The following is a 14,344-nucleotide window of genomic DNA, read 5'->3' as shown; positions in this document are numbered from 1 at the left end:
TCATGGACAAGATGGCAGTGATTTCTGCCACAATCAACCATCTTCTTAGTGCCATTTATCAATGTTCAAGCATGCAACTTTGGGTATTTGGGAAGGGATCACTGGGTAGTCACAGCCAACATGCTGATAAAATCTTGGCACAGATAGAAACAAAAACCATCATGGAATATTGATTGAAGGTTTTTTTTTTCTGCTCGCTAGGGTGAGGAGAAGTTGCTTCTTTAAATATATTCAATTCAACTATTTCTAACTCGTGCAATGGAAGATGAAATTTCTTTGTTTTTTGCTCTCACAACACACTTTGTCCGGACCTTAGATCATGACCTCAGTGTGAATTTAATTCAGTTTGTTCTTTATTGTATGTCTTTAAAAGTAATTGCCAATCTTAGAATGATACTTTTTTTGCAGCATAGGCAGAGATCATTTGACCCAACAGACCTAAGCTGACACTGACAACTATTCAATTGTGTGCACTCTTCTGTACACTCCCCAGTGTCCTGCAATTGTCGTTGTCTTCGAGTGCTTATTCAATCACCTTTTAAAAGTTACAATCCAATACTTCCATTCCCCTTTCAGGAAATATATTTTAGTTCGTAAAAAGCTATTAACAAGAAAAAATCCCTCTTTCACAATATGCTTTAAAACTATCTCTTTTGGACCTGAGCATTCAGCCAGTGGAAGTGGTTTCTCATTACTCACTGTATGGAAACTCTTCATGATTTTGAATGCCCCTAAGTCTTACTTTAACCTTCTCTCCATGAAGAACAAGCCCACCTTCTCCAGCAACTCCAAATGATTAAAGTTTGCCATCTTTGTTACCTATCTAGTAAATCACCTCTGCAAGTCCAAAACACATTTCCGAATATGTGATGCCAGAAATGGACAATTGGGGACTTGACGACCAACAGAAGTCGAAAACAAGTAATTTATAGTTGAACAGAGAATTCCTGTAAATAATTCACACCTTTATCAACTTTCCTTTGCTACCACTCATTTTGCTCAAAGTAGATACTCCCTGTTAGGAGCTGCTGAAGTGTTAGTCTCTTTTCAAAGTTGTCTGTAGAAATTTGCAGTTTAGTTGGAGATATTATTTTGTTTATTACTGCGTTCACACTGGTGTTCATAGAACAATCTGTTTGATTTTGTTCATATGTAGTAGTATCTGAAATGTAACAGCCCAAAAAAGTTATGAAAAATAATCTATTCTTTTGCTTTCTCTGCCCTGCTCCATCCTCCAAAAAGTGTTATTTATTGCTATGCTCAGCATCACTGCAACTGCAAATGGTCTGGTATCTTAGTTTGCCGTTTGATCTCAGGGTGCTGCATTTGTTGTTCATTTGTCCACTTTGTTTTATATCTGAGACAAGGCGAATAATCAACCAAGCAGCAAAGGCCTGGGGTAGCCTGCATCACAGGCCAGATAAGAATGGTAAGCTCATCTCGACAAAGGATCAAATCGAAAATTGGTCTACAAAACTCAACTAGTTATTGAATGAACATCCAGTCAGTAAATAACATAATGCTGATTTGTTTAAATAGACCTGCCTTTAAGCAATAATGTACAGGCGATGATGACAACTACGATTATTCCAATAAAATGTTATTAAATAATACTGTTATCACCACGAGGCATATCCGCATTGTGGTCTGTGAATGGTAAATTGACATTATATATTTAGCTTCCTTTTAGTTTGTTTGAGAGTTACAATTCAAATATGATCAGCGGAGCATCTTTAGTTTTAAAGCAAGGTCAATGGTCAGTACATTACTTGACTTTGTAATTGTTATTGAGTAAAGAGAGGATAAGGTGATCAGGTACAAAGATTAGATGTAGATGCAGGTAAAAGACACTTGTATGTTTTATTTTCTTTGCCGTCTCATGGCTTGTAGATATCCCTCAGCATTTGTTACCCATTGCTAATTTCTCTTGAAATGTGTGGCTTGCTGGGCCATTTTATACAGCTGTTAAGAATGAACAACATTGCTGTGGGTCTGGACTCATGTGATAGACAAACCAGATAAGGATGAAACGTTTATTTCACTCAAGTAAACTAACGATCAGACATTTTTCTTAAATAAAATAGCAATCGATGAATGTTTCATCAAATGAATGAACCCATTTGGTTCTCTCATGTCTTTTAGCAAAAGAATCTGCCATCCTTACCTGATCTGGCCTGCATGTGACTCCAGACCCACAGCAATGTGGTTGACTCTTAACTTGCCCTCTGGGCAATTATGGATGGGCAATAAATGCTGGCCTAGCAAGCAATACCCTCATGCTGTGAATGAATAAAGGAAAAAAAAATGTCCAGCAAAGTAGTGCTAATTATGCTGGAAATCACTGACTGATTGCAGTCTCCTGTTTGTGCCTGAAGATTTTGAATTCATTGTGTTGTCTGAGGTTGATCAGAATTATAAGTGGCCCCCTTTATAATTCATAGAAAAACACACCTCTTATTGTTAAATGAACGAGGCCAGTCACGTGACCTTTGGGAATGATCTTGTGAATTGTGTCCATTTTTAAAGAAGCTAACTTAGCCTTCTTGCTAAGATCTGTGACATCATAATTACACAGTCATGGTAATAGACTTTATCAAAAATTAAAACTATTTCAGAGAAAGAAAGATAATTTCCGTCTGCGGGACCAATGATTGTCAAATTCAACTCATAAACAAGCACCCAGAATTATGTGTAACATTACATAGTAATATCCCTATTATCAAACACCACAGTATATTATTATTATTATTTGATCATTTAAGTTCTAAAGTAGAGACAGTTTGCTTTTTTTCAGTTGTGAAGATCTGACTTTTTTTAAAAAACAGTATGTCATTTTGAACGGTGGTTTCAAAACAGCATTTACAAGAAACCATGTGATTTCAGCCAGAAGCCACCTGAGGATATAATTGCAAGGGTGTTTGCTAGCTTAAATTTAGCCACCACCAGAGAGAAAGAGGAGGACCCTGAAGTAGAAGCAGATATGTGCAGAGAAGGGAGATCCTTTTCTTAGCATTCACGGCTTGTGAGAAGCGTAGAGGTCACTGAGAAGAAAGCCACAGATGGCTCTGGTGGTGTCAGAGCGGAATACATCCAACAAGACTGTTGAATGCAGGAGTTTGGGGAACACTTGTTAACTAAAGCGCGGTCGTTAGGTGTTTGTTTTAGGAGCCTCAAAGAGGCACTGTAAATGTAGAAAATCATGTCCAGTGAACACACAGCAACTTGCTGAAAGGAAAATATTAATAGCCATGCTAGCTGAGCAGAAGGTTTAGCGATGGCAACGGGGCGACTATCCAGAGATTTGAGTGTCGATAAGAATACAGCTGATATAAAAGATGCTGAACCTTTCTTTATAATGTTTGTCATCAGATTGTTCCAATAGTTCTTGTCTGGTGTAATACAGTTCATAATTTCCTCTTGTGTCAGAAACTTCTGATAAAGTATATTGGCAGCCCCTTGTGGATATGTTCAGTGACTGATCACCATGGTGTCCAGAGTGAAAAAGAAAACTGATTCTTCAAGCCAAGATTCAATTTGTAACCTGACTTGGCCAGTTACCATCAGCTGGGATCATTACAGCATATGCAACAAAATGTGAATAGAATTCCTATTGGAAAACTTGTAAATATAGTTGACAGGACTTTTGAACAGGATGATGGCATGAAATTTGGATTTTATGAGATATATTTGTATATTACCTTCATTTTCTGCCTCAATTACTGGTGCATTAAAAGAAGCCAGGCCTTTGTCCCCTAAAACACACACACATTTTAAAATTCAAAGTATACAATTTGTTAAACTTTAAAAACTTTTATTCATTAAGATCGATAGCTTTTCAGTTTAAAATATCAGTGAAATAAGTGCCATTTAGAATACCAAATCATTCACTTATACAATCTTAATCTCATCAGTTAGTCTCCATGACTAAAAACGCCCTTTGAAGAGGCACGTTTCCCCTTAACTATTTCTCTCACATTTCCTGTACTGAAAAGATAAGTTACACCTGTTGATAGACATGCATTATTTGAAAATTAATGCTGGCATAAGTCGGCATGAAAGGAGCACTGAGGGGGACTGTGGAACATTGAGATTAGAGAATAAATTGGACTGAAGAATCTGAGAACGGTATGTACGGTAAAGTTTTGAATCCAATGGAATAAATGAAATCAATATCATGGTAGAAACAAAGAAAGATGCAGTCTGTAAAGTTTGGTTAGTCACAGACAATGAAGTGACTGGGAAGTGAAAGTGAATTGACCAAATATTCTCAGACCCAGCAGACGCGTTAATGTTGTATTAAGTTAATGCAGACAAGAAGTTAAAATACAAAGCCATGGATTAGCTTGGTACTGCAGCCAGGAAGGAGTGACCTAGTCAGTAATTGGCAATTGTGCAAGAAGATTTCATCAACGACCCTATAGAGTGAGCTCCAGTTTGCGGGCTTAGTAAGCAACATGCATAAACAATTGTGTAATGAAACGCTGTCATAAAACAGTGCTATGTAAAAACTAAAACAAATTCTCTCTGTCTGTCATTATTCTAACAGTAAGGATCCAACTCCAGGATTAGATTTACAGTTTTCTGTTCACTGAAGCAGTTTCTCCCCTCCTACAATTTTAGTTTACCCAACAAAGCATTGCCAGCAGCAGTTGTGGAAGCAAGGTCATTGGGGACATTTAAGAGACTGCTAGACATGCATATGGTTACAGAAATTTGAGGGTGCATACATGAGGATCAATGGTTGGCACAACATCGTGGGCTGAAGGGCCTGTTCTGTGCTGTACTGTTCTATGTTCTAATCTTTTCCTTTCTTCAACCATTTCAACCTTTCCAATTTTGTCATTTCATAAAGTGATTCTTTCATCCATTGATCCTGTTCAGATAAACACTGACGTCCTCTATCTCCAATTAAATAACAACTTGCATATATATGACATCCTCAACATTGTGAAACATCCCAAGATGCTTCCCTGAACTTTATGAGACATCATGTTGGAAGATATTAGGATGAGCGCTTCAAAGTTTGGTCAAAAAAACTGTCTTAAGTGAAAGGAGAGCTAGGTAAAGCAGAAGGTATAGAATGTGAATTCCTGGATTTGGGACCTAGATACTTAAAGACAAGATACATGATGGAGTGTATGAAAACGTTTCGAGCATATCATTACTATTTTGGAATTTGAATTGTAAATGTCAGGTACATGGATTTTGGTTTCAGTTCTGTGAAGGGGAGTTTCTTTTGCAGGTTAAAAAGTCAGTTTTGAATAGTGGGGTCAAGGCAGATTTTCCATCATAGCATTTGACATTAGTTAAATGATTTGATCAGCTACATGGGTGTTAATTGATCGTGTATTGACAAAGTTGAACTTTTATAACAAACAGAAAAAACATTATCAGGGTCCATTGTATCAGAGATAATAGGAACTGCAGATGCTGGAGAATCCAAGATAACAAGGCGAGAAGCTGAATGAACACAGCAGGCCAAGCAAAATCTTAGGAGCAGGAAAGCTGACATTTCGGGCCTAGACCCTTCATCAGATTTCTGATGAAGGGTCTAGGCCCGAAATGTCAGCAATCCTGCTCCTAAGATGCTGCGTGGCCTGCTGTGTTCATTCAGCTTTACATCTTGTTATCAGGTCAAGGTCATAAGAAGAGAAATCATACAAACAAAAGGAGAGCTTTTTTTAAGTGCTTAGAAATCTACAAGCTGTGAGAGTTCGTAGAAATCTCAAGGCCACTGGAACAGAAATCTTCAGGCCATTACAGATAAGAAGAATATTTAAACTGTCTCAGTATTCCATGAATGGGGCAAGAAGAAGTTAGTCAAGTAAAAATCTTGAATCAGTATGCTACTTTACCAGGAGAGAATGTCTGTAAAGGACATTGCTGGGAGAACAGCAGAAACTTTCTTTTTTCTGTCAAACATAAGATCTTTCCAATTAAAAATCTGTATTTTCATATTACTTTGTATTTTAACTTTGATGTTCTTTTGTTAAAAAGTTTATCAGCAGCCTCATGTGAATACATTCAGTGGCCAAATTGTAAAAATAAATATGATTATCTATGAAGCCAGGTTTCAGTCTGGGTTCAGGTTTAGCAGCATTACTATCAGATAGGATAACAAGTGTCGGAAATCAGGGGTACACAAAATGCTAGAATTGGAGGAACAAAGAATGCTTGGAGAGATACAAGGCTGGATGATGTTAAAGAAACAACATTGCCTAAACTGCACAGGGATTTAAACAGAAGGAAATTTGAATGGTTGGTGGACAGGAAACCAATGTACATCAGCAATACAATTCCCAGAATCAGAAAACAGAACAGGCATGTGCTGTTATGATTTTCAGATGATACAATGAATACTCACAGCTAGGTAATGATGTAAATGAATAGTTTGTCCTTGCACCATCTATAGTAGGAGAGAGAGTGTGATCTGTTGTTTCATTCATTGTGTCGATCGTAGTTGCGACAGTAGAAGGAATGAAAGGTTGGTCTTCATTGTAAGGACGAGCTGAAACAGAAAGCCACACAATCGCTCTGATTAGGTTTCTCATTCAATGAGTGATTATAAACACAACATTTTTACAAACTGAGGTCAAACTTTCAGGGAAAGAATTTTAATTTTGCCAGTTTCTTCATTTTCCACAAGTGGCAAAATGTGAAGCTATTGTCCCAAAGATAAAACAAAATTGGATCTGGAACTCATCAGCATGAAAGCAGCATGTTGTGTGTGGGTTCTGTAGAGGCAAGACAATGGGTAGGACACAGTCATGATGACAAGCAAAGGGGATTGATTCTAGCCCACAATGTCTTTGTGGAAAGATTCCTGTTCATCAGGACATCACAGAAATCAAACAAGGAACAAATTTCTGTCCTTTCTGTGGACAATCAGGTATTGTAGTTCCTAAAAGGACCCAGTCATTTGTGTGACTAAGAATAAGATGCTGTCCACACTTTGGAAATTAAAATATTGTGAAACGTATGTCCTTATGCAGGTACCTATGTCATCATTCTTCTTGTTCCAGTTCTACATCTATGTCCTTTCTACTCATTTCTACCTTGGATTTTAAGCTTTCATATTCACATCATTTTCATTGGTGTATCTTGGTTATCTAGTATCTTCAAGAGTATTGTCATCAAGCTTATTTCCGTAATGGTCAATAATATTCGGTAACAAAAATCCGAATCTGTTTGTTATTTAAGTTTTGGGATCTCTGTTAATCTAGTGAAACATTGAAGCCAAAAGTACTCTGGATTGTAATTATTAAGCATATTTATGAAGCAAAGCTAATTCATTACACTCTAAACATTGAAATGCATGCAATAATAAAAGCCAGTGCTGCAAAACCCACACATACTGTATCTGATGTAAGGAAATAGCTACCACATTAAAGTAAGATGGAGCAATTTCCTTTACAACACCTCAGTGTGGACAATGTTCACTGTGTGGAACAGGATGGATTAGTCTGAACATTACAGTCAGTCTATACAGATAATATATCAGAAAGCATTTCTTCACAGAAAACAGATCCTAACGCTGGAATTCTTTCCCCAAAATATTTGTTGAAATCAGGTGAATAGTTAAATTTCCTCAACTAAGATTGATAGTTTTTTTTGTTAGATAAGGCGTTCAGGGCTATTGAACGAGGATGAATAGTTGGAGTTAAGATTTAGAACAATCACGTTCTCGTTCAATATCAAATCAGGACTGAGGGATAGAATGGCGTATTTACAGATCTTATGGTTCCAAGGACTAAAAAAGAAAAATGTTATGAAAATAGGTCAGCAAATATAAAGAGAATGGGAAAACAGAACAGGAATATGCTGAGAGATAATGGGAACTGCAGATGCTGGAGATTCCAAGATAATAAAATGTGAGGCTGGATGAACACAGCAGGCCAAGCAGCATCTCAGGAGCACAAAAGCTGACGTTTCGGGCCTAGACCCTTCATCAGAGAGGGGGATGGGGGGAGGGAACTGGAATAAATAGGGAGAGAGGGGGAGGCGGACCGAAGATGGAGAGTAAAGAAGATAGGTGGAGAAGGTGTGGGTGGGGAGGTAGGGAGGGGATAGGTCAGTCCAGGGAAGACGGACAGGTCAAGCAGGTGGGATGAGGTTAGTAGGTAGCTGGGGGTGCGGCTTGGGGTGGGAGGAAGGGATGGGTGAGAGGAAGAACCGGTTAGGGAGGCAGAGACAGGTTGGACTGGTTTTGGGATGCAGTGGGTGGGGGGGAAGAGCTGGGCTGGTTGTGTGGTGCAGTGGGGGGAGGGGATGAACTGGGCTGGTTTAGGGATGCAGTGGGGGAAGGGGAGATTTTGAAACTGGTGAAGTCCACATTGATACCATATGGCTGCAGGGTTCCCAGGCGGAATATGAGTTGCTGTTCCTGCAACCTTCGGGTGGCATCATTGTGGCAGTGCAGGAGGCCCATGATGGACATGTCATCAAGAGAATGGGAGGGGGAGTGGAAATGGTTTGCGACTGGGAGGTGCAGTTGTTTGTTGCGAACTGAGCGGAGGTGTTCTGCAAAGCGGTCCTGCCCATGAAATTTAAATGATACAAGAATACTCACAGCTAGGTAATGTAAATGAATGGTTTGTCTGTGCACCATCTGTAGTAAGGGAGCGAGTCTGAGCTGTTGTTTCATATACTGTGCTGATTATAGTTGAGACTGTAGAAGGAGTGGAAGCCTGGTTTTTATCGTTAAGAAATGCTGAAACACAAATCCACAGAAAACGCTCTGATCAATTTTTTCATTCAATGAGTAATCATAAACACAGCATTTTATAAACTATATACAAATTAGTCTGTTCCCAAGTGGATAGGATCATTTGGGAACAGGGAATTTTGGAAAATCAGTCCGTAATCTTGGAAAGGAATGCAGCTGATCTTTCTTTCATGATTTAAATGAAATGTATTCCAGGGATCTTGAATTAGTCATCGTAAATACAGTTTATTGAACAACTTACAATGCGTGATTAAAGGGGGCCATTCACTTTGAGCATTAAACAAAATGAAGATTCAGCTTTCAGATTAGCCTGTTGACCAGCCACCGAGCACATTAACAAGTAAAATAACCCTGAGTCATTCAGTAACTAAGCTCAAAGTAAATGTGGAAAGGAATGCAGGGCAGATAATCATTGACTGGGAGAAAGCAAACCACCTTTACCATTATTGTTATACCTTGGGACTTGACTGGTGACCTTCCCATTGTTTCAATAGTTTCATATTATACTGAGGTTAAAAGCACTGAAAGCATTGGCAACTTGCTAACTTTTGCAAGACATGAAAGGGCTTTAGCATATGGAAATTATATAAGTATAACCGTGGCATCCTGGCTGTATTTTAAGAGCAGAAAATAATTATGATAGACCACATACAGCAAGTAAAATGCCATGTTAAGGGAAAACAAACACTCCCTGAGACATCTGCACACAATATTGCTTAAAATAAGAATAAATTCTGCTTCCTGGAAAAGTGCAGGGGCATTTCTCAGTGTTATAAACACATTTAATTCATACTAATCAGCTTAAATGTGTTGAGAGATTTCCTGGCTTGCCAAGATACCAGATTGGATCTTCATCATGAGCTGAATTCATAAACACCAATGTAGCCAAGCATGGAGAGAGATAGGTGTGGAATTTGACACAGCCAGCTGATGTACCAATTTATTCACGCCATGCTGCCCCAGGCTATAGCCCCAGAGATGGAAGGGATTGTTGATGTAGGGGCAGCATTATCCAGCCATGATGGTAGGTGTCACATCGTGGCTCTGAAGAGACCTGTTAAGTCCAATTGTCAGAGACTGAGTAGAATTTTATATACTGCCTCCAGGACTCTCCAAGATGTTAGGTATTGTGTTGGAAAGAGAGGCCTCCCAGTGGCTAAAAGAAAGACCGGAGTTCTCAGAAGCTGTAAGATCCTCCCTATCTGAACACAAAATGTGCTGGAAATCACAGCAGGTCAGGCAGCATTCATGGAGCGAGAGCAAGCTCATGTTTCAAGCCCAGATGACTAGGTCAATCTTCAGGCAATCCAAAGTGTGAAATCTGCTCCCCACACACTGAGTCAATAGTTAAAATTAGTTGGATGATGTTCTGTTTTCTAAAGGTAAGGATGTTCAACCACATACAGCGTATTATTCAATTGTTATTAAATCTTAGGTCAATCCTAGGTTTAATTCGTTCCCTGGGAACTTAGCTGTTTGGAATGTCTTTTCAGTTTCAAGTTGCAGATAAAAACCCCCAACTTATTAGAATTGTTTTGTATCTGTAATAGAGGGGGACACTTACGGGCTGACAACTACAGCGTCTTAGCTGTACAAGCCGCGCTACAAATTTCAATGTATTCCTCTTGGAGTCCAGAAGATGTTATTCATAATGAGCAGATGGATGTCAAATTTCATAATAACATGGACACACTGCCATTTAATACACAGGAATTTTGTAGATGACATTAATGCAGAAATTTCCATCAGCATTGGCTCCATATTGGCCCAACAGAAACATACAGCCAAATTTGCTGCAGAGTTCATTTGTCACACTGACATGTGAAACAGATTTAATAGCACCAATCAGGGTGATAGTGAGTCAACTGTTAGCCTCTGCCATGTGGCCCACCTTGAGAGATTCCTACCACAGCTTATCCTGTTCGTGTGTAGAATTGAGATCTGCCGATGATGAAAGCTAACTTCATCTGCTCAGTCCTTCTGAATGTATAAGTAGTATAAACGTTCATGTCAAGACTGACAGCACTTCATGCTGTGCAAGATTCCAAAAGAAAATTCAGAAAGATATTGCCTTCAAACTCCAGAAATTCTAGTTAGGCCCATCTCAGATGACTTCAGTCTAAATGCTTCACCACAAATCTGGATAGCTTGTTATTCTCATAAATCCAAGAAACTCGTGTGAGTGATGCCTCAGGTGGAACAGCGATGCTATTGACAAGCAGAGTCTGAGAATTAGGATTTGACTGTTTGGAAGAGATGTTAGGAAGCACTTCTACACACAAAGTGGTAAAGGTTTGGATCTCTCTTTCAGAAATGGCAGTTCAAGTCAGATCAGTTGTTAGTTTTCGATCAAGTGGAGATTATAGTTTGCGAAGTAAAGGTGTCGAGGCTTATAGGTAAAAGGATGATGTGCGGAGTTAGGCCAGTTAAAAATCCATTTAATGACGGATCAGGTTTGTGTGGCTGATGGTCTACTCCAGTTCCTATGTTCTTAAGTGAATGCTTTGTAGAGGGATTTTGATAAATATATTGAGGAGACAGAAGAAATTTGAAAATACGACATTTCAGTATGAAACATCTTGAGATTAGTGACACAGATATTTCCTCAGAAGAAAAATTACACAATGCCACTGAACTCGATGGAAAGCAAAGAGGTGTATCTCAAACAGTTCACAGCCAATTTAAATTATTAGCAAAAGTTTAAAATATACCTCACTGGGTTATGCTTTGATGATGTTTTAGGAATGTGATGTTTATTCGCTGCGCTATTCAAGTGTAACAGATGAACTCTGAAGAAAATATTTGAAGGAATTTAATCCATTTGTTTTTCTCTGTTCTTGCATTTGTACCTATCGCCAACCAAGATGTGCTGAGATGTGCTTTAGTGTGTGCTGTAAAAATTGGAAGTAGTAAGCAGACATTGTAACCCAAAACTGGGCAAGTGGGAACACTCTCTCTCTGCTTCTCAAGTGCCAGGATTTCCCAATGTTGCTGTATATGGCACATTCCTCAGTCCAATCCTGCACCAGGGAGAACACCTCTGCCATATCTGGAAGTTGAAAAGCAACTGTGTTTGTAAGGAAATGCAAATTTGTGGATTTAAAGGGGAGAAACCATACCCAACATCGCCCTCATCCTGATTGCCGCTTTACTCTAAGGCTACAACAAGGCTGCACACAGATCCTTTGTACACAAACACCAAGTGTCACTCTGTGCTGAGGTACCTCCTGCCCCAGGTGTTGTGAAGGATGGGTCTGGCTGGCCATCCACAGAACTCCCTCCACACTTGGCCAGTAGCCATAAAACCTGTCCTTCATAATAAAGTTCATGAAGAAAACATCTTTCCCCATGTGACCATCAGGATTGGTGTGTGCATAACATCCTGGAGGTGTATCTTCTTGTAAATTAGCATTCTAATGATTAAAGTCCAAACTTTGAATGTCAGGTGATTTTTTTGATTGCCTGAAAATAGCCAAGCAAGACAATCACCATGAAAAATGATATATTGTACAATATCGGTTTTTTAGATGTTCCTTTATTTTATGACTGTCAATGTTTCATTCCAGTTTGAATTTGCTATTTGTATGACAATGACATCATCTCAGCAGTGAATGGGAAACACTGCACTGACACACAAGTCGGACACAGGTCTTTAACAACTCTGCAATATTTGGCAATGAAACAATTGGACAACTCATTTAAAACACCCTACTCCAGCGAGTGAATTGAGGATACCAGTTTGTTAACAGAGATTGGTTTGCCTTGTATAATTTGTTTTATTATTTGACAATTGTTCCTTTTTCATCAAGAGCAAAGCAACTGAAGCAAGTTCAAACCTAGAATTTTCCTCAGGAATTGTTGGATGTGACATCAGGATCTGCAACCCTACCCAATTTCATCCTCCCTCCCTAAGTGAGCAATGTTCACTCTAATTACACTACCACCTTGGTATGGGTCAACCAACTCAGCTTAAGCAGGCATTTTCCAGTCTTTATTTTTCAATCACTCCATGTAGTTAACTGCACGTTGTCAGTCACCTGGTGAATAATGATAGGCATGGTAACCTTTAGCAAGATTAGAACAGGAAATAAGGAAATAAATGGAACCATAAATGCGGAATAATTCCCTCCAGCTCTAGATTCTAAGAGTATTCTGATGTTAATCCTTACAAACAACAAGGTTTGTTACTTACGCTCACAGAATAGAAAACTCCTACTCCATCCACGAATGGTGCATAGTATCTGACTTCTGCCAAGCAGTTGATAGCTAGAACAGGAAGACAAATGCAAATGAAAATTCTCTGAAAAAATAGAAAAAAATTGATGTAGAATCCTTTCTTAGCTGACACATAAAGCAATCTAGTTAGGGAGATAGACTTCAGTTAGTTTTTCAGTTTTGACTTCAGTTTCTATAGTTTCAATGCTAAAAATCTGCAACAAAGTTCACCTTAAACAGCAAATTGATTGTTATCAGAGGTGTCTTTGGATGTAAGCATGTGAGATATTGTATGATGATTCTCTTTACCAAATCACTCACAAGCGCTCTATGTTTACAATATCTCATTTCTATTCATTCATGACTCTTTACTAACTCACTCACAAGCGCACTATGTTTACTATGCCGCATTTCGAATTGTTCATTCATAAAACAGCATTAAACTAAATTAAACATCCCTTCCAAACCATTACGGTTCTTTACACCACTTTTTAGTTCTTATCGGCTCCATGCAAACAGTGTTTCTGTATCAAAGGCTACCCTTAATAAGTGTTAATATCGTAACCTATTCAGGACAATGCCACACCCACTATTCTGTCTCCATAACTCACTCAAAACTACGGAAAGATTATAATATTAATTAGCATTTAGCAACTATCTCTTGGGACTTGAAAGGGTTGCAGAACATTACATGGCTTCCTCCACTGATATGTACTGTTTAAATATATATTAAATAGAGCCTCTACTTGTTTAAGAAAATTACTATCAAAAAAGCACCTCCATGAAACTTAAATATGAATATTTAAGAACTATCAAAGTTGGCAATAGTAAATGAAATCTCATGACCCAGCTGCAAGAGAGCAGTTTAATATCCTCTACACTTTTATTTAGTATATGTATAAATTTCTCACTTATTGACATCACATAAGTCTGGTATTTTTACGAACATTACTAACTTTAAAGACAAATGGACTAGCACCTCTTAATTATGCAAGTTCAGACCAGACAATCTTATCTCATCAGTAGTAATAGCCAGCATTTATCAAATGTTTAATCTTTCTCCTGCTTCCCCAGGACCAAAGTCACACGAACTTGTATACAATAGAAAGAACAATGTGACACCATAATGCTAAAATGTTAATGTATATAAAAACTGTGTACAAAAGAGGCTACTGTAAAACTGTACTTTGGATCCCTTCACTGCCTCAAACTGTGCTACTGTGGACACACCGATCTCAACCATTATTGAACATGATCCCACAGCAACAACAAAAACATCCTCATAACTGAGAGACAGTAGGAACTACAGATGCTAGAGATCCTGAGAGAAAAGGCGTCGAGCTGGATGAACACAGCAGGCTAAGCAGCATCAGAGGAGCAGGGAAAGCTGACGTTTTGGGCATA

The 14,344-nt window shown here is 38.6% G+C and overlaps 1 protein-coding gene across 10 annotated transcripts in view; it reads right to left on the bottom strand.

Annotated features, from left to right (window-relative positions):
• Positions 1-14,344, bottom strand: part of LOC125463020 (uncharacterized) — a 46,369-nt gene that overhangs the window by 16,269 nt on the left and 15,756 nt on the right. For 8 of the 10 annotated variants that reach the window (XM_048553641.1, XM_048553637.1, XM_048553638.1 and 5 more), the window contains 4 exons: positions 12,918-12,991; positions 8,570-8,710; positions 6,365-6,508; positions 3,699-3,752 (listed from right to left, as the gene is read on the bottom strand). In XM_048553641.1, the coding sequence (XP_048409598.1) occupies positions 3,699-3,752; positions 6,365-6,508; positions 8,570-8,710; positions 12,918-12,991 (413 nt within the window). The remainder of the gene's footprint in view (positions 1-3,698; positions 3,753-6,364; positions 6,509-8,569; positions 8,711-12,917; positions 12,992-14,344) is intronic. The other 2 variants (XM_048553639.1, XM_048553645.1) reach the window with 1 other exon arrangement.

This window comes from Stegostoma tigrinum, chromosome 21 (genome assembly GCF_030684315.1).
Source record: "Stegostoma tigrinum isolate sSteTig4 chromosome 21, sSteTig4.hap1, whole genome shotgun sequence".
NCBI classification, from domain to species: domain Eukaryota; kingdom Metazoa; phylum Chordata; class Chondrichthyes; order Orectolobiformes; family Stegostomatidae; genus Stegostoma; species Stegostoma tigrinum.
The sequence above is the reverse complement of the archived record's forward strand: the minus strand, read 5'-3'. Positions and strand labels throughout refer to the sequence as shown.